The 21,166-nt window shown below is 44.0% G+C and overlaps 1 protein-coding gene across 2 annotated transcripts in view; it reads left to right on the top strand.

Annotated features, from left to right (window-relative positions):
* Positions 1-21,166, top strand: part of dnmbp (dynamin binding protein) — a 37,576-nt gene that overhangs the window by 3,224 nt on the left and 13,186 nt on the right. Inside the window, exons 2-4 of one of the 2 annotated variants that reach the window (XM_061094549.1) lie at positions 6,530-6,684; positions 7,218-7,340; positions 9,186-11,420. In XM_061094549.1, coding sequence (XP_060950532.1) covers positions 6,540-6,684; positions 7,218-7,340; positions 9,186-11,420 — 2,503 coding nt within the window. In that variant the 5' untranslated portion in view covers positions 6,530-6,539. Of the gene's footprint in view, positions 1-6,529; positions 6,685-7,217; positions 7,341-9,185; positions 11,421-16,485; positions 18,373-21,166 lie in introns of those variants that run through there. The other variant, XM_061094550.1, reaches the window with a different exon arrangement.

The raw sequence follows: 21,166 nt of genomic DNA, 5'->3' as shown, positions 1-21,166 counted from the left end.
ATGCTGGAAACGCTGGAAACACTGGAAAGACTAAGGAGGGTTTTCCCCTGCAACATGCATCCAAACACGATGAACACTTTTATATTCGCTCTAATGTTCTTCTCAACTCTTTACTATTTCACAGCATGTAAAAAAAGCAGAGCTACAGTTCTTAAACTACACGATCAACAACAGGAACACATTTAGCTGTGTCTTAACCAAGGTTTCATCCGGAGGGGAGAGACAGAATGAACAAGACAGGACTGGCTGCAGAGATTCCGAGGACTGGATGTTTTAACAGAGATAATAGATGGGCTTGTCCTGCCCTGACTCAGTGTAGTTATCACACCCTTCCCAGTGCGCCGTAGGTCTCACATGGGGCCAGTAGAACAGCCATACATGTCTCATGCTGAGTTTTATTCTTGTTGTCGGCAAAGTGTACCATCACAGACAGATACTTCCTTCCTAATCACAGAAGTCAACATCCTGTATTATAAATAGAAGGAGCTGTACTTTCTGTTTCTTTCTGTTTCTCGATATCTGAATTTTTTAAGGGGTCAGCCCTCAAGAATGATGATGGTCTTGTGACAAAATAGGCTTTGTTTCAATAGAATTCAATCGTTTCTATTGAAATGCAGAATGGGCACATGCAGGGCACAGTACACTAAGCCTGCATGCTTCTGCAACCATTTCTCTCTGTCTTCACATGTTTGTGTGGAAGAGACGGCTTCGCCAAATATTTCAACAGAGTTCTGCATCTTTAGGCGTTTTGTCTCAGCTGGCCAGATGTGTTCTTTTCATCCAGCTGCCTGACGCCACACAGCGCTGCCTCATCTGGTTGAAATGCACTTCGAAGCCAGACTGATCTCCTCACTGTCCTGCCTTTGACTTGTTGTTCAGAGCAATGACATTAGATCGTAACATGGCACCAGAATGTGTCTTTATCTTGGGGGATTGATGCTTGGAAGGGACAGTTGATCAAGGATGAGACCTCAACCCCCAATAAACCAGGGCTGCGTTTCAATCCAGAACATTTCCTGGTATATGTGCTCTAGAGTTAGGGTGACGTAAGTCGAGTGACAGTTTGTTTAGTTAACAATTAACCGTTAAAAGATATAATATGTAACAATTCTTCATTAAAATTACAAAAAAGGACGAGACCTAGTTTATATATTTTGATGACTATGTTTAAACCCAGAGAAATCCACAGATTTGTTCAAGTAAACAGAATGTTTCACTTTGGCAGCTTTTTAATTATTTGGGGAATAAAACAACTCCCATGATCCCATGCTGCTTCACAACATCCTCAAACAACATCATCAGATTAATATCAAACTATTTTGTAGACCAGATATATATTGAGGGGAATAATGTATAATTCAAAGTTCAGTGGATTCGACCTCCCATCCAGCCTGAACCTAAATCATCTCATATGGTTTCTGTGTGTGCACTGTCTGACAAATTATTTACTGTCGCACTGCATAAAGTGTCACCCAGTTCATACCACAGGGGGGATGGGTCTGTGACTCCATAAACACATGGTTAAAAAACCCACATGACTTGTGTTGACAACTGTCGGAGCCTCCTCATTTGCCTCCCCCCCCCCCACCTCCTTGTCACATGTGTTGAAACAGGAGAGGGTCAAAAGGAAAAAAGACAGATGTCCCATAGAGCCGTTCGATGTCCCTCCACCTGCTTTTGGGTGATGTTGTTTGGAGATGAGCGCTTTTCAGTGGATTCAGCATTCTGGCCGGCAGGGCTCCGCTGCAGCACAGTAAACAACCAGTATCAAAAGATGCCAGCTGTCATCCAGCTCACTCCAGAGGCTTCTACCAGTCTGTGTGGGTCTGTGTGTGCCCGTCTGCCGTTTCAGGATAAATGAATAGGTTGAATGGCACATGGTTTCTGTGCGAGCGCGGTCCTGGCAGGCAGACAGATAATGAGGCAGCAGCTTCATTGTTGGCATCAAGTGACTCTGCCGAATAACAGATACAGACAGTCAGCAGATCCCACTTCCTCCAGTCTGCATCCACAACAGCACTGGTTCGACGTTTACCTACTGCACCTGTACAGGCAGGAAGGGTTGAGTCGGAGCTGCAACAGTTAGTTACACAGGAATGTGTGGAGGCAATAAAGCTAAAGAGTCTGGGTTCCAATTGTCGGTTTTCTGATCAAATTGCCATGTAGATTTATAATATTCCTTTGAACTATTGTTACACAATCTGAAATGTCTGGACCCAATTTTCTGGACATTGTGGGGAGTTTGTCTTTCACATACGAAGAATTTAGCCGGAGATTGTCCACGTCAGACAAAAAAACCAGGAGAGTTTCCAGAACATTCAGATGAGGGGAGGCTCCCTGGTTAGAGCAGCCTGACATTATGAATACATTCTGCCAAGGGAAGCTTTTTGTTTACAGCAAATCGACACTGACGTTAAAGGCTCCTGAATTTCGTACTATGTCGTGTTAGACAACAAGGAAACTTCTTTTAAAATGTCTGTGGAAAGTCACACACACGGATCCACATGCACGGATAGTTTAGTAAAGGGTGATGATGGTCCCAGAGCAACGTCTCAGGTCACAGTTGTTGCTTTGTCCCACTGTCAGCTGCGAGATGTGTGTGTAGATATACTCTGTGTGTGTATGTGTGTGTGTGTGTGTGTGTGTGTGTGTGTGTGTGTGTGTGTGTGTGTGTGTGTGTGTGCGTGTGTCAGCTGTTGATTTAGCTGTCTGTCGTAATCCTGTTACTTTCTCCAGGACTTTGCCAAGTGGAACACACTAGTCTCAGTCACTGTGTCTCATTCACCCTCTCTCCCTAAAAACACCAGTAACCACTGTTGTTGTCATGAGTATTTTTATATGATTAAATATACTTAGTACTCACTCAGTGATTAAAGTAACTTTTATTAATCAGGAACTTGTTTGAGTGCAATCAGTCTCGATCAGAGTCCCACTGCTTATCAGGAACTCATAAATCATAACAGAGGAGACGCCTGAGGATCTTTCCGTCTATAAAATGTACTTTGTACTTTTCCAAGACTTGACAAACATTTAAACACTCCTCCACTTGCTTAATCCTCTGCGGAGACAGTTTCTCGTTTCATTATCAAGGTTTGATGACAGTTTTCTGGTCGCATCTTATTTGAAATGTTTCCTGCCGGCTTCTCTTGACGTGACCATGTTTTTCCCTCTCTTTCTATTTTCCCCTATTTCCTCCAAACAAAGTATTCTCCAGCTGGAGCTGTGATGAGTCAGAATTGAAACATGAAACCTATGATGCACATTTTGCAACAGAAAAGTTGAGAGAAAGTCCTTTTTTCACAGAAATCCCAACAATGAGAAACGTGTTCCTTTTCTGACATGATCTGAGAATATGTCCACATTCGTCTCATCTTATCCCAAATCTGTAATTAATCTTTAAGCCACCAATTTGAATCTCTTCAGTGGAAATGTGATAGTGGCCCACAGACATATTTTAACTGGAGCTGATGTTACAGTAATATAGAAACTAATAACTGGAGAACCATGTTAATCATCCACTTGCTTTAGGGATGACAACATGCCAGCTCCCTACAATTGAAACCAAGTTGCCTGGTGGCTGGCTGCAGTGTAGGTCATAAACTCAGCCTGCCCCTTGTTAGTTGATGGGACATGGACCAAACACATCAATCACTTTTTCTCAAAGATGGTTTCCCACTGCTGTATGTGCAAGTGTTTCTTTAATGGTACTTCTGGTTTTAATTTGTTATTGGGATGAAACGTCATTGGTCGAGTGTGTGTATCGGTGAGACCTCGATGTCCTGGCTCCATCCCCTAGTCGCTGCTGCACAGATTCTAGCTCCAAAGGAATTCATTTGTGCAAGGTGGATTTTTTTCATAGTTGGGCTTTATTTCTGGACAGTGGGAATGAATGTGCGGAGGTGTGTAAAATGTTTTGTACATTTGTTGCATTTCATTTGTGGCTCGTAACATCTTCCTCTGTGTGTTCATGACATCACACGTCTGACTCTACACTTGAAGATTTTACTCCGGCACATTTACTGTGTCGATCCTTTCTAAACTACATTAAACCACAGACTCACTGGAAACCTGATCATTGCTGCCACGAAGTCAAGAGATGCGAGATCGAGTTGAGGCCGAGCACGGGGGCCTCTGACACACTGACACACCCATAAATAACACTAAGGAGCTTGTCTGGCTGGAGGAAGATCTCAGGATTATCTTGAAGAAGGCTGCAGCAAGTCAATGATTCTCTAAAGGTCCTGACTGTTGTCAGGTAGAAAGAATCCCAGCTTCCTGGGTGTTGGTTTAATCTCAGCTGTGGCGGTGAGGGAGGAAGGCAGGAAGGGAAATTCTATCCCTATATTCATCCTCTGGAAATCAGATGCAGAGGATGTGATTATACGGTTAGTTTCTGATTACACAGGACAGTTGTGGTGCAGATTATAGATATTATTTTAAGAAATATTGTAACACCATCCAATAAAAGTCACTTAAATCATGGTTTAATGCGCGTACCTTTATCCCATAAAAGAACCAGTGTTTAAACATCACTGCTTTACACTTGAATTTTCAAAATGGCATATTCATTTATTGTATTCATGTATTGTAGATTATTTGGAAGCAGGATAAATAGAGAAGAGACTCTCTGCTTTCATATCTATAATAAACAATTCATGTGATATTTTTAAAATGCAAATCCAGGTCAAAGGAAACATGGTTTCACTTGTGGTTTATAAAGTGCTTTTTGCAATAATTATCTGGGTGGTGTGAATTTCTGGTAAATTCACTTTGAATATTTGTACAAATGCTCAGTGTACAAGATGTAATGTGTCTGACATCACTGAAGTCAACTCTAAAATGAAAATAAACAACGGCCAACTTTGTGTCTTTTCCAAATGGACAGACTCCCTGTTTGTGCTCATCGCTTGCTGTAATTTCCAGCGCTCCCATTGGACGCCTCCCTTTGGCTTGCATCAGTTGAAGCCTTGGCTGACATTCCGATGTGGCTTTAACACAACCTGCCACACACTGAACAGTGAGAGCCATCTTAAAGGTTGAGCTAAACAGTGTACTGCTTAACCATCATTGAGAAGGAAGCAATTACACATACGCCCACACTCTTTGTTTCCTCTCTTAATGCTGCTCATCTGTCCCCTCTGTCTACCTCCACCTCCACATCCAGGAGACCCTGAGCTGTGTCTCTTCCCAGAGATTGTGACTCTTTACTGGGCTCGAGATCTGTTCCTCTGCCCCCCTCGGCTCCATGAGCCCACACAGAGGCCCCATTGATTGTGGTAAACTGCAGCCCTCTTCTCTCATTTCCCGCCTCTTTCAGAGTGTCCATCCACACCTGGGGTTAGTTATGTCCTCAGATAACGACACACGAGGGCTGCTGAATTACTAAATTTAATACATTTTCTGTGTGTGTGTGTGTCTTTGTTCATTTTGCAGAGAGCTGAAGGAGTCAGCAAACAGCAGACATTTTAAAAAGCTTTCTTATGTGTTGTGAGTTAGTATTGAACATAAATATATATATATATATATATATATATATATTCAGACCTAAGGCTTCTCCTCACCCATTATAAAGTATTTGGATTATATTGTTTTTATTTATTAATGCAAACTCTTCCAGAGTCAGACATGCAAACACAGTTTTCTTGGAAACTAGATGTTTGCTAGTTTGGTGAGGAGAAAGCAACAGTTTTGATGTAGTTATTCAACTCATTGGGTGTTCAAACATTAGTTTCCCTCTTGCACAGATGTTCCATTTTGGTGTCTTTGCTTACTGACCGATACCAATTACCGATTCCATATGAGTTGTTAACAGCCGTCTGCTTCTACAGCTGTATGCTTCTATCCCTGTGTGGAAGTGATGATTGATATCATTGTTGTGTCGCCTGGCTCAGTTTAAAGCTTTTGAAAAACCAATGCATACAGAGAATGAATGTCATACAACTTCTTTTCTAGTTTGATCTAGTTTGATAGTCATAATTGAAAAAGAAACACAAATAATTAAAGGCACCACAATGACAACAATAGACCTGGTATCGGATGGGTATAGATTAGCGTACTTGTTTGCTTAAACCAGCATTTTCGTCAGTATCGGAGGAATTTTTGATGTTGGTATTGGTATTTTGGAGCTGCAAAACTACTGCATGATGTAAACTACGACCAGACTGCCCATCCCTGAAACTTGTTTCCACATAAGAAATCACAGAAACAGGAGAAGGATAAAGTGCTGCTGAGGAATGTCCTTCAGCCTTCTTAAGTACAGCTCCCTCTTTGCGATTCTCCTTCTTTTGTCCCTCTTCTCTGTCGCAGGTTTCTCACGCTCTCACTTCCCCTTTCATTTTGTAATGGTTGCTCTCTGTGTGAGGCATCTGTTGGTCTGGTGACGAGTTTGAATAGCACCACTGTTTCTTATTATAGACTGAGACATGTTGCCTCATGGGAAAGAAATTCATTCTGAAACGTTCTTATTAAAGTTTTGCATTTTCAACATTTGTTCCTCATTATAAGAAAAACTTTTTTTTTCTGTCTGCAGGTTATGAGTAATGGAAGCAGGGTCGGTGGTGCGTGCCGTGTTCGAGTTCCTTCCCAGTGTCTCTGAGGAGCTGCCACTCTTCCCCGGAGATGTCATCGAGGTGCTGAATGTCGTTGACGAGTTCTGGTTGCTTGGTAACAAAGATGGTGTCACAGGTAATGTGTCAGGTTTCATTATCACTGTAAAATAAAGCCTACAGTACATATGGTTGAGAGTTTTTTCAAGTGAGAGAGAGACAGGTGCTGAAGAAGAGATAAACCAGCAGTTATGCTTGGCTGATAGATTATGTGTGTGTGTGTGTGTTTGTGTATCATTGTTCCCTTGCTTCCTCTGCACTCAAAGGATCAGCCTCTAGAAATCCTCTTCAGTTTTTCAGCCGAGCGCCACTTAAGATGGTAAAGGGGAATCTCTCTGAAAGGAAGTGCAGAGGGGAAGTGAGTGTTGGCTTGTTTCCTCCGCTCCTGGAAAACTGAGATTATATCGACACACTTATAATTTGACTTATCTGGCAAGATGAAATAGCCTTTGTTACGGTGCAAGATGTTGACATAGATGCAGGAGATACATAGAGTAACAGACGTTCTGAAGACTAACAATTGATGGAGTGATTCTTTTCTCCAGGACACAGAAGAAGAGGCGTTCTTCGTTGTGATCAACTGTGTTTTTCCTCTTTCTGTCCCGTCCGCAGGTCAGTTTCCCAGCACCTTTGTGGAGGAGGTTACTATTCCCAGCACCAAGCCTGGAGAAAGACTCTATGTGTGCATCAATGATTTCAGCTCAGCCGAGCCGAGCAAACTGTCACTGAAGAGAGGTATGGACATGCTGCACAAGCTCATACAGACACGGCTGACTTTAAAAATAATGATTGAAAATACAGCTCAGTCCTATTCGTACATCTCTTATCTAACTCTTGCCAAACACTGTTTTGTAAGTAGCTCTAACAGTAACTCTAATGAAGCATGTTCTCTCACTCAGCTTAACACTACTTGTTGATGTCCTTGCACTCAGGTAAATTCTTTATTGTGTGTTGTAGTGTAGTTGTTTTGTGTCGGACCCTGTTGTGTGACCAAAGACTGTAAATAAAGATGGACGAAAAGACTTCACTTCATCCTGCCAAAATATCCCGGATATGAGATTTGTGATTAAAGTATTTAATGTGAACTTTGATTTTTAGTTTGGTCCACATCCATTAACATGGAGGAGGTGGGATTTATGCTCTTTACTGCAAAATGTTGGCTTCATTTTTTGGAGCTGTCATGTCGTCCATCTTTATAAACAGTCAATTGGCCTGACAGTCACATTGACTGTTACCTTGTCTCCACTGCCACAAACTGTGAGCAACCTACTATACTTGAGTTAAAGCCAGTACTGTATATTATACTATACAAGTAGTGATTTGACAATATAAGAGACAAAAGACAAGATAAAACTAAAGTTAATGGAGACAAGGCAAACGGTAGCATACGGACAATATGTGCATGTTATTTACATGATCATAGAACTTTATTTTAACTCAAAGAAGGTTTCATCTAAGAATCAATACTGTGACATTACTGCTCTAAAGTCTGGTGGCATGACACAGGAATAAAATCTAATACAGGGGTTTGCTCAAGGCTATTTTTTTAATACATTAATTCAGATTCTGAATCCAAATCAGAATCTGAATCTGATTAATTCTTTACTTCTCCAATGATTTTGTGAAAGACACATTGAGGGCAAAATAAACTCACGTAATTAGTTTCCCAATGTCCCCACTAGATGTCCCCATATACCAATCTTAGACTGCCCTGCAGCAGACTGCCTGTTTAGTTTCTTTATCATATTTCACATTGGTTGTTTTTTTCTTCTGGTTTTTCATCCAACAAAACGTTCAGCTGTACAGCACTGATGTCTGCAGCAATCCTTTACGTTGATAAAACCTTTTATTGATGTATTGTGGTGTCATCAGATGAAGAAGTAGTTGTGATGATCATAGCTGTAGTTATACTATTGTGAAAAGCCACATTTGTATAGAAGAATCACTGCTGAATATATTGGAACACGATAAGTTCACAACGGGTCGACTGTGTCAAATAATAAATCAACAATTCTTTCAGTGCACTTTTAATTTATTGTTGTATTTATTATTTCTACCTGGACAAATTTCCAAACAACAACATTCCAGTTGGACATGAATAAGCAACGTTTCCTGGCTTCATAGGAAACAAGGGAACGAGTCGTACCGTCTGTGTGAGAGTAGTAATGTTCATTTCCTGTATCATTTTCCATGGAACTACTGGCAGAGTTCCAGGTTTGGGCTCTGACACAATGGGAGGTGGAGCCGCAGGTCTCTGGAATGTGACCTCTGTGACTTACTGGCTGACCAGGACCAAATTCCCGTAATCCCTGATTCTCCAGATAAATTAGCAGCCGTACAGACTCGAGTGAAGTTGTTGGAAAAAAAGCATTAATAAAGGCACTTTGAAACATAAGCGGTTTTAATGTGACACAATGTCAGATTAAAATGAAATAAATCAGTTTTTAGGATCAATGCAAACCTCACCTTGCAGGCTCCCACAGAAGCACAAACTCCTAGATATATCTTAAAGTTTTATTGGATGTGACTCCTGTAGTAGTACACATATTTAATTGCATTCTTTATCCTATGTCTTTGTAGGTGATGTGGTAGTTGGAGAAGTAGGAGGGCCCACGGACCTCGGGGAAACATGGCAACGTGGCTGTAACGTCTGGGGCGTCCGTGGTCTCTTCCCCACGTCGTGCGTGAAGGACCTGAACCTGTCCGGACGCTCCAGGCAGCTGTCTGAACGCTCAGCTCAGGCCCAGGCTTCAGAGCTCCCACCTTACGCCCTCGGCCAGGCCCGGGCCCTCATGAGCCTCCACGCACAGCTGAAAGAGGAGCTGGACTTCCGAGAGGGCGATCTGATCATCATCACAGGCCTGCCCGAGCCGGGATGGTTCCAGGGGGAGCTGGAGGGTCGCAGGGGAATCTTCCCAGAAGGGTTTGTGGAGCTCCTCGGCCCCCTTCGATCTCCACAGGAGCCTGCAGACTGCCAGTATTTGAACGATGACCCTCAACAATTCAGCTACGAGGATCCCTATGATGCAGGAGATGGTGCTGAGGAGGGTGCTGAGGAAGAAAGGGAGGTTTTTCTGAGTGAGGAAGAAGAGCAGAGGGAGGATGTAGTCGAAGGAGAAGAAGAAGAGGAGGAAGAGGAGGAGGAGGAGGGGATCTACGGAGTGGCAGTGTATGAGTTCCGGGCCATGGAGCCGGGGGAGTTGGACTTTGATGTGGGAGATCGCATTCGTGTTATAAGCACTTTGGAAGACGGTTGGCTGGAGGGGGAGCTGAGAGGGCAACGTGGTATTTTTCCTCATCGTTTCATCAAACTAGAGGAAGACGGAGAGAAAACTGTGGAGGAAACCAACATAGTTGAACCAGAAGAAGACAAGGAGAGCTGCTGTACGTCTGAATACAGCTCCGATCATTTGTGTCCCAATGGGTCGGAGAATGATCCTGAATGGAGGACGTACGAGGATCATACCGTGTGGGACCTGGATTACTTCGAGAAAACCGAGCAGCAGAGGTGGCAAAATGAAAACAAAAGTGCTGGGGCTCAAACTCACAGAAGAGTGCAGAGAGAAGGGGGAGGCAGACCTGACTCTGAGACACGTAGACCTGTCGCTCTGTTGCAAAGAGGGCCAGAGAGACCCAAATCCAGTCCTCCAGCAAGGCCCAGACTCCCACCTCGGCTGAGCCTGCCCGCACGCAGCCGCCGGCACCAAGGCACAAATCGCTCCAGCTATACTAATGGTAACAATCGACTGTCACAGCCCAAACGCTCACATAGTCTCACTCTGCCTAGCACTCAGCACGGTTGGTCTAAAGACAGCAGATTCTACCAGAGGCCACCAGCGGATGTCGGCAGCGCCAGTAACAGAAGTGCCACACTCGGCCAAACTTTGATTAACCTTGTTGAAGGCCACAGACAGAAGAAGTTAACTCGCCATGGCAGCGTCAGTGATGCTGATATGATGATGAGCAGTGCCGAGGCACGGACACATTCCCAGCAGACCGTGCGTGGCTCCAACGGGTTAATGCCGACATCCATCACCTTGGATGCCCTGGCGACCTCAGCCACTAATCTGGAGGCCAAGCTCTCCCAGCAGCTTTTTGAATTTGAGAAAAGCTTGACGTCTTCATTAAGTGATTCCTACATGAGTTCTGGTGCCTCATCTGCAGGTGACCTGAACCAACAGTCCCACATCTCAAGACACTTTTCTATACTGGAGTATAGCAATGAAAGGGACATTATCCGTGGATCCTCACATTCCCCCTTGTCCGACCTCTTGCAGTCTAAAGCTTCTTCCGTGCTGGAGAGACGCAGGACCCTCCGCCCTCCTCCTCCTCGTCCGAGAGTCCTTCGTCCCGCAGCCCGAGCACCATACAAACCAGCCCGCCCTGCTCCACGTCCACCCCCACGTTGCCCGAGACAAAATACTGCTCCTCCAGCAAACAGCCCCATCTTCTACAGCCCCGACGAACAGCCTGTAACGCTTCTCGATCAAATAACGGAGGGACAGGCTGAGTTCGGAGACCTCGCAGCCGCCCAAGAACGTGAAATCCAGAGCCAGCTGGAAGCCGAGAAGGAGCTGGAGAGAGAGATGGAGCTGGAGAGTCAGATACAGACGGAAGAGGAGGAGCGATACCAGCTGCTGCTACGGCTACAAGAGGTGGAACACGACATGGACGCGTACGCGCACACGGCAGAGGAACTCCGGACCATGTTGGAGGAGGAGGAGGACGAGACGGCTCGCATGCAAGCCTTGGAGAATCTGGAGTTCTGCAACTACACGCTGGAGACGCTGGCCCTGGAGCAGCTGCAGCTACAAGGTAAGAGTGCTGGAGCTCGGACTGAGAGTGTAAGACATGTTTCTGGGAAATGTCATGCCTTTATTAGAAAGTGCACGGTCATAAGATGACAGGAAATTAAAGGAGAGAGAAGGGGATAATACTCAAGCAAGGTGCCCCATTGAGGTAACTTTCAGGCTGCTTAACCCTTTGTGTACGATACTCAGGCGACATTTGAATCACAAAATGGATCAAATGTAGAGTTTAACAATGCTAAACATTAAACACACATGTGGAACACAAGTTGAATTTGTTTCAGTTGATGTCATCGTTTACGTCTGAGCTTCTGTTGCCTGCAGGTTCGTTCACAAGACAAAATATAATATGGCAGGAATCTAAAAATGAGACCTCGTGCTTACCAGACTTCCTCTTTGACTTGCTTTGATTCCTCTGTCACACAAACGCACAAACTGTTTATTTAGCATCCACTGTGAACGACGGAGAAAAGACGTCCTTATTTACCGTCCACAGCGGAAGGAGGACTGTGTATTTGGGTCCAGGGTTATAATAAGGAGGCATATGTGTGTGTGCACTGAGGAATTTGCCTATTTTCTCTTCAACATAGAAATAGTTAGTTGCAGAATCAGTCGGTTGCTGTTGAACAACGTGAAGATTCAGTTGCAGTTGTGCTTCAGAGATTCTTTCATCAATCTCTCTCCTTGTGATCAATATATTTGACTAATCCAATAATTACAAACTTAATAAAATGTTCCTAACACACAAAAGCATATTTAAAACTTCACAATCAGCCAAAGCTAATTAGCTCGGATTTGTTTTTGCCATCTCCTGCATCCTAGGCAGCCCAACACTTTCTCACATAGGTACGAAGTGCATTCCTCCACATAGCGAGAGGTCGAGCAATGCACACGGGCCTCTGTCTCTTTTTTCCACTCTCTCTATTCGTCTATCTCTATCCAAATGTCCTCCCTCCTTCTCTTTCCTCAGACCTCCGTCTTTTTGCACCTTACTCCATCATCTGTTCTTTTCCAAAAGCAGTTAGGAGACTGGAGATACTGTGGGTGGGTTGTGGGTTTTTTGCTGCAGTGGTGACAGACAGATTATGTCCCACTGTAGAGCGAGACCCACAGTGTGGTTGTGGCAAGCCGTCGCTTGGCCCGTGGTCCACCTCTCCACACTGTTTGGACTGGCTCGGGTGGCCACGTCCAGCAGAGCGACAGGTAGGCTCCAACTCAAGATGGTGTTTGTCAGGTCATTTATAACACGTTGTGCTGTTTGACTGAGAATACTTGTTCTTTTTGATCATTGCTTCAGCTGCATCTCAGTGCCTTGCTCAAGGGCATTGATAACCAACATATAGTTTTAACTTCCTCATTAGAGAAGCTAGGTGGATACATGAACTTGTAAAATATTTATCCTTTTTTATGACTTTTATGATTATTGAATTTTCCCTGAACACCTCTGATTTCTGGCTTGGGTGATATGATTATATTTAATTATCAGATCTGTTCCCACTGTTTATCACGTTAATGACACTGTGTATGATGGTCTGATGTGTCAAATCAATTAGAATAATTATTTTGGGGTAATATTAGGTTAACTTGCACCAATTCAAGCAGACGTGAACTCTAGAAAAGTGTCAGGACAACTAAGTGTGAACATTCTCCAGACTTTGTCTTTTACATATGAAGAAAGGAGCAGGAGCTTCTGCAGGTCAGACATGTTCACAACAACAGGAAGATCTCTGCAGCGTTCAGAGGTGGACTGGCGTCTGGGTAGAGCACGCAGGAGGCAGGGTATAACATATAAATTCTTCTGCGGAAACATCAACACCAGCATAGGCCAGATTCTTTTTGTATTGAATTCGCTGGTTGCATAAAAAAAAGGACACTCGTGTAGGGTTATTTCAGCCTTGAACCGTTCCTGAAATGGTTTCTTTATTCATATCACACACACCTACTTTATTTATTAATTTTAGATGCTGACAGCAGAGCTCACTGTTGCTCTGTCGAACGCACCCACCCACACATACTAATGTCCTCTTTCATGTGGGAGCTTTCAGTCTAATCACAGCCACTCACAGAAACAACCAGGCTGCTTTGTGATGTTAATGTTTCTGCTTCTACACGAGTGTGACGCCTCTTGAGGAAAAAGTAATTGGATGTTTTATTTAAATTACAGATGTTTTTCTCATTGTAATTTTAGATTATTAGACTATTGTTTTCCTTACTCTTTGATCATCCCTCTAAGTTAATCTGATTACTATCATTGCATTCAAATGACTCATATCCTGTTAGATTTGATTTTATCCTTCACTCTCTGACGCTGGTCAGTGGGCGGATCCCTGATCTCCATGTCTGTCACTGAAAGAATTCAGCCTGAGGACAAGAACAGGTTACATTGGCTACAGGTGCCTCAAAGGGTCACAAGAGAAAAACATAGTTTCCATTCATTCATCACAGTCGAGGAATTCTCACACCCTCCTTTCACAGGAATAAATTCCAGTATTTTGTCTTTAGGTTTTTCTTATGGTATTTGCCACACTGTTAGATGTGGAAATGACTAAAATGGAAGGAAGGAAGAAAGAAAGGAAGGAAGGAAGGTAAAAAGCCAAGAATGCACCTATTACAATAGGTTTGAAATGGTAATTATCAACACATTAGTCGGACACAAAAGCTTAACAGGATCCATCAGGATGATACTACATGTCCATTTATTTTCCCTTTAACACAGATCTCACACAAAGACGTGCACTTATCAGCTTTAGTCTCAGGAGCTTTATTGCAAAACAACGTCCATGCACACACACACACGCTCGCTCACCTAGGAGGGAATGTTTTTTCCGTGAATATGCAGGGCGTACTCCTGAGTGCGATGTTTGAGAGACAATGGCAGCTTATTGTTACAAGGCAGGGAGTACCTTCAACACTGGGCTCGCATTGACTGGACTTCACTGTGCAGATGCCAAGAAGCAATCTCATACTGTTCACACTCAGTCTGACTCGTTCAAAGGTTTTTCTTTATGGTGTTCGCGATATCTTCTGTAATATCTTAATATGTAGAGGATGAATTGGATCTTAATGGTTTGAATTATTTGCTTTATGCTTGATTATAGCCGGCATGGGTTGTTATGCATGGAGACCTGTTTTGTGTGTGTGTATAGTTGTTACATATGCACACAAGAACATCATATCAAGGCTGACATCAACAGGGTCATATAACATGATGACGCCTCAGTTTAAGTTTGAAACCTGCATGGTGGTGGCTGTTAACACCTCTGAAGGGTTTTCTCACACACCGGAGCAGGTTTCTCTCCTCCATCTCTTTTGTGTTTCCTCTTTTCTCGTTTAAGCTCTTCGACCTTCAGCCTCGTGTAATTCTTTAAACCCACTATTAAAACGCCTCCCTCCGCTTCCACGACACCACCGCCCGATCTGTTTAACACTGTTTTCAGGATCCCTTTCAGCTTTCAGGTTTCAGCCTCGTGAACTGGGAGTCTGCTCGGCGGCACGCAGTTTGATGTACGACCTTATTCCTGGAAATCGCAGCGCTTCTTCTAGATGTGCATGTTGTCGATGAAGCCAATGTCATTTACATAAACTAACAGAGACTAATGTTGCTTTTTACATTCCTCCAGTTGACATAGGTATATGCAATCACACAGTTTCGGTTATGTTCTGCTCCTGAAAGCTGAGACGTCGAACACTGATAATTAAACAGTCTTACGTAAGAAGAGAACGCTGTCAAACTTAGATTTCTATGCTCAGCCACAGCTTGTGAAACTCAGTGTTCAATACCGGTTTTGGCTTATGCATTGTGAAGTGTGCGTCTTTACAGTGTTAAACAGTAACAACAAATTCAGATATTCAGAAGCTAGTTAAATATAATTTTTTATTGAAAATGTGGTATATATCCCAAATACAGCTTCTAGTTTTACTTACCAACAAGTTCTAATTTGCCTGGTGTAAACACCCTTTATGTTTTATTACCTTGCTTGTGATAAGTTTTGTCTGAGCTGGATTAACTTAACACAAGTTTAATTAAACCATGAAATGGATTTCCCTCAAATTTTTACTTATTAAAAAACGTTTGGCTCCAGGGAACAAATTCATATCAGCTTTTAATAAAATGTAAGTGTCTTTTAATTGAAGGAAATTCGAAACTATCCCACATGTGTGTGTCTGTTTTGTATCACGTGCATTTGAGTGTGTGCGAGTCCTTTTAAAGCTGCCTCTTTCATGGAAGGTTAAGGGGGAGGGATATATTATACTTTAGCTTTATGAATAGGCCTGAGTTTTTTCTCACACTAAAAGATCGTGTCTCCTCTGAGAGTGGGTACAGTCCTCAACAATAGCTCATTGTACACTGCAGCAGCTCCTTTTCCAGTCGCTGCTCTGGCTTAATCGGGTTGTGTTCTCTCAATAATATTTACCTCTTCACACTCATTTACTCACTGTAAATCTCTAAATATAATAACTATTCCTAGACCTTTCTCTTTCACTTCTGTTTTTACTTCACACTCCTTCAACAAACTGCTCCTCCCTGCAATTAAGGGCAAAGTCAAATTTGTTTCTTGATCAGTTTCAGTGTACCCACAAACATTTTTGTCCTTTTGACCAGTGTTGAAAGTTTGAGCTGGTTGTATGCACAAACAGGAATGAGGTCTATGGTCTATGGGAGGTCCCTATGTGACTGCAGCCAGCATGAATGTAGTAGTCGTAGTAGTGAAAAGGAAAGAGCAAAAACAAAGCCAACAGGATACAAGGAAGGATGGAGGATTGTTCATGGTCATGAAAAAAAACATTTGGTGCCAAAGTGAAGTGATGTTTGTCCCATGCCTCCATCAAAGAAAAAATCTCCAGACTGTTTTCCTGCTAACAGAAGCACTGGCCAATCCAAACAATGGGAGGAGACATTTGTCTAATCCTCCACTCATGTGACTCCACTGAATCATTAACCCAAGGAGGCCCCTCCTTCAATAACCCTACCCCCCCTCTCCTGCTCCCATTTGCTGAGATTGGCTGTGGGGAGGTTACGATTTGGTTGTACTGAGAGCTGGGAGGTGCTTGGGCTGGGCAGTACTGCTGAGACAGAGGAGAGGAGACAGAGAAAACAAGTGGGAGAGTTTGAGACATTATGCCTGACAGGTGGAGTCTCCCTCAGCACTTTGTTATGGAATGCAGGACTTTGGAGGGAGTGCGCCACGTTGAACAAGAAACTGTATCAGCACCGGGCAGGCTGATTTAAACAGCAGGAGCCATGAAGAGCCCGCTGGCTTATGGAAACCAAGTCATGTTTGGTGCGGCGGATTGGAACTATGCAGCTGGTGCCCCGGTACGGAGAGGGAAGAGCGTGGATGATCTGGGGGATGCAGGCTGGGCCAGAGAGAGGGAGAGGATTGCCCATTTGCAACAGATTCAGCAACTACACCAACTGCAGCTTCAACAGCAACAGGTTGGATATCCTGCTTATGGAGTAGTTCATCCTGGCCATCCACAGGGACCAGTTATGGTACCAAGTCCTGGTGACCCACTTCCAGCTCCAGGCTGGCCAGCGCCACCCCATGGAGGTATGATGGTGCCTGTAAGTGGGCCAATGCCACCTGCAGGGCATGTGCCAGCTCCATGGCCAGTACAGTGGGTTGACCAGGCCCAAGTTAGACACGACAATGTCGGCCAACAACCTGGCTGGCAGTACAATGACCAGCACAAGACAGCTTTAAAAGACAGTGGGCCTCAAGGCCAAGATGTTTACTTCCATCCGGGCTCACAGGACGGTCACATCGATGTGAGGGTATCTGAATGGAAAGGCAAACATTGTTTTTACCAGGGTCCAGAGGATCACGGCCACCAGGACAACAGGAGAGTGCCACAAGAAAAGGACCATAGTGACTTCAGGACTCAAGAAGGATATGGCAAATTGGAGGAGGAAAGAATAAGAAAGGATAATTGGGTCAGAGAAAATGATCGTAACTCTGAACGTTATGACTACAGGAGTTCCAGAGACTTGGAGGAGTATGATCACAAGGACAAATACAGGTACAGGGATCATTATGACAGGAAATACACTGAACGCTACAGCGACCAGGAGGAGCAATCTTATGAAAGCAGGAAACACAGAAATCATGATGAAAGAGAACACGACCGTTACAACCGTGAGTATGAAGACTACCAGGATCGAAAAGAAACCTATGACCGCAGAGACAATTACAGGGACAGTGATCACTATTATGACCGTGACAGGGAATATTATGACAGCAAAGACAGTAATCGCTACAGAGAAAAGGATTATTATCAACGTAGAGAAGACGACCGCTACTATGATGAGCGAAAAAGTACGGACCCTTACTATGACCGGCGTGCTGAGGAGCGATATGATCGCAGCAGAGACCGGGATGTCTATAATCGACGAGGTGAAGAAACGGACGCTAGTAGAGGAAGGGTCAAGTATGACTCTGAACCCGATGAACGTGGTGGTTATAAGGAGAGGGACCACTATTACAGGTACAAGGATACAGAGGACGACAGCAGACATGAGCACTATGACCAGAGAAGGAGGGACAACTACAAAGCAAGGGAGCACTATGAGCCGAGAGATGGGGACCGCTACGACCGCGAGAACGAACGTCGCCTCGAATCCAGAGGAGAAGGGGAAAGTTCCCAACACAAGGCCCGATACCGATATAGAGATTTACGCTCAATATCTGCAGATTCGCAATATGAGGAATACCCTAAAAAGACCCACTGCGAGGAATGGGTAGAGCAGCAGAACCAGAAGCTGGTGCTCAGGGAGATGCACTCTTTTTCACACAGTGATGAGGAAAAGGGATATGAGTCCAGCCCTGGGAGCATAGGGTCTAAACGTGGTCGCAAACCTGTTTACGTGGGCTCGCTAGATCGTAACAGCTTCTACAGGAAGACGGCCCCCCACTCCCTTCAAAAGTCCCAGTTCGCCACTACCAGGAGACAAAAGCCAGGTAAACACAAAGATATTGTCACATGAGAGAAGGTATTCCACCTCCTGTATTTGCACTGCATGAGGTCTGTGTGATCATTTCTAAATCTATCTGTCGGATTGTTAGTACCACTCTGCGATTCATTCAGCAGTCAGATGAAAAGCTCATCTGTCTACCACTCGAAAAAAACAAAAGAGGACACACTGTGAAAGTGATCCTGTCATTTCAAACCCTTGTAGATAAAACATGGAGGAGGGGTCGACAGTGTTTGGCGTCTCACCTCTTATCATCAGTGACCTCCAGAGGTGCTTTTCAAATCAATACTGGGGGCTTCAGAGTGCTGACTAGCCAGATTCACCCCCTCAGAAAGTGTGTGCTTGAACATGTGTGTGTGTGTGTGAGTGTCAGTATCTCACAAGAAAGTGAGCTGTCAGGTATTTGTGAGCGCAACGACCTGCAGAACAGGTTTTGTGGGATCTTGGCTGCTGTTGTCTCGGTCGTTCTCCCTGTCTGTAGGTTTTCCTTCACTGAGGTTCTGAAACCAGTCTGTTCACTTCTTGCTTGACTGAAAGGTCGGTCTCTTACCCCTGTAGCAGTGATGCACTTAAAAACTCACACTGTAAAGCAGCCAAATCCATGGGGACTGAAGAGGCTCTCTTCTAGTGAGAACCAAGCACTGCTGACAGTCAACTAAGGTTTGTTATTTGAACTTCGGGCTGTGAGACAAGTCCTTATATAGAGCGAAGAAATGCCCCAACTTTATCAAACCATGACATCTAGGGCCGGATGTCCAGGATGAGTTTCAGTAGAAGCAGGAAAACAAAACTTGGGGTTAGTTTGCTGGACACGTTTCAAACCAATTTCTGATTAAAAGCCAAACTGTGCAATGCATGGTGTCAAATGAAGAACTTCGAAAATAAGATTTAGTCCATAAAGTTAGAAAACCTCACTGATTTAGTCCAGAAAACATCTGATCAATCAAATAAGCTTCTGATTCTATCCTTTAATATGTCCATACGCATGTGTTAGGGTTAGTGTGTGTGTGTGTGTGTGCACGTGCTTCATGTGTTTCATGAGGAGTTGAGGAAAGAGAGTGCACTCTTCTGGCTGACTTCATTGTGTCTGATAGGAAGCAGGTGGTGTCCCATGACCCCTCCCCCAGTCACCTAGGAACACGCACGTACACACACACACACACACACACTGGCCCCCACCACACATCCATTTCGGTAGTCCAAGTATTAATCCCTAGCGTCAGCATGGTGAGTGGATGGCGGGGGTCTGTCTGGTGCCAGGCGGTGGCGAGCACTAGCCTGACTCCTTCACTGCAGGACGAGACTGATACTCAGTGTGTGTGCATGTGTGTGTGTGTGTCTGTTGAAGAGCCCCTTGGAAGCTTATCTGAGAGATGACGCCATTTTTCAAATCACACACACACATGCACATTGACAGCCGCAGTGTCCTGTCATCCGTTAATCTTGTTAAACTGTTTCAGCCTGGTCAGGGGTTTGCCCTGAGTAGAGCATTTGATTGCAGGGCTAAAAACATTAGACCATCTCGTTGCAGCGCTCATTGGGCTTACGCTGTGATTCCGTGACATTGAGGGGATGGCCGAGGCCTTTTGAGGTGGACCTTAAGCATGTAGAGGGGCCTTTGTTCTCTGTAATCCAAGCATTAAATATTAGACCTCTGGTCTGGCCCTTGAAATCCGTCTGGTTAACAGCAGCTGGTAATCGATGTTTCATGTAGCCATTACAGCTGTTGTTCTGCTTATAATTTGACAGCATAAAACTGACTGGAAGATGAAGGAATAGAATATATATCGTGTTTGAAACATTTAATTACTAAACGCTTGTGTGCAGACGAACCAACGTGGATTTTGACTGCACTTTTGACATTTTTAATACCAGTTTCTGCTCTAAGCAGAGTGTTTGAGTCTGTGAGTGAGTAATGCGTCGTCATCCAGTTCTGATTAGGCTGCGCATGTTGTGTTGTTCTCTGTAATCCTTCAGCGTCACTGCCATTGGTGCACAGCGGGACGGAGGTGGGGAAGTGGGGGTTTAAGTGTTAACAGAGAAAATCTTTGGGGTGAGATGTCAAATGGTCTGATAACGTTGCTCTAAAGGAGTCTTATCTCACTCAGCTGGCCACAAAAATGTCCTTCAGTCCAACAGTCTGCATGAGTCACTGTATGCTTTTCCTTTTGGTTTATCTTCAGTCCTCCTTCAGTCATTTCTTGTTATCAAGTTGCCGTCCCGATGTATTTTTGGTATTATTTGCCCTTTTTTAGACATGAACTACAGGTGAAGTCCTCTATGATAAATATGACTCTTGTTGGTAAGTAAGGACAGTTGCAGTTTAAACAGAGCCACAGTATAACATTGTCCATGCAGTATTTCCTTTAAATTGACTTGTTTATATGTCAGTTAATGTATTCCATCCCAAATTTGAAAGGGTATTTACACAGCCATGCGTGTGTGTGCAGAGTGCAGTGCAAAGAACAGAATTGTGTCATTCTTTTATTCAGTCATGGGAAAAAGTCAAAAGGCCCCGAGGCCGATCTTTGTCTTTACTTGTCAGATCTAATCGTGAAAGTTCAGTCTGCTAAAATTCCCAAGACACTTCTTGCACACAGGTTGAACAAAAGCTTCCCACGTAGAGCAAACTGAAAGTTATAGACTGTTTTCACTCGGCTTTTACATCTGACCACTTAAGAATATTTTAAACGGCTTCTTTTACTTGTTTCACTGAAGCACCTGCGAGACCCAATAGACTCACTGTTGTCGTCGGTTTCCATGAACCTGAAGCCTGTGGA

Source organism: Limanda limanda, chromosome 21, assembly GCF_963576545.1.
Source record: "Limanda limanda chromosome 21, fLimLim1.1, whole genome shotgun sequence".
Classification (NCBI taxonomy): domain Eukaryota; kingdom Metazoa; phylum Chordata; class Actinopteri; order Pleuronectiformes; family Pleuronectidae; genus Limanda; species Limanda limanda.
This window is presented reverse-complemented; position numbering and strand designations above follow the sequence as displayed.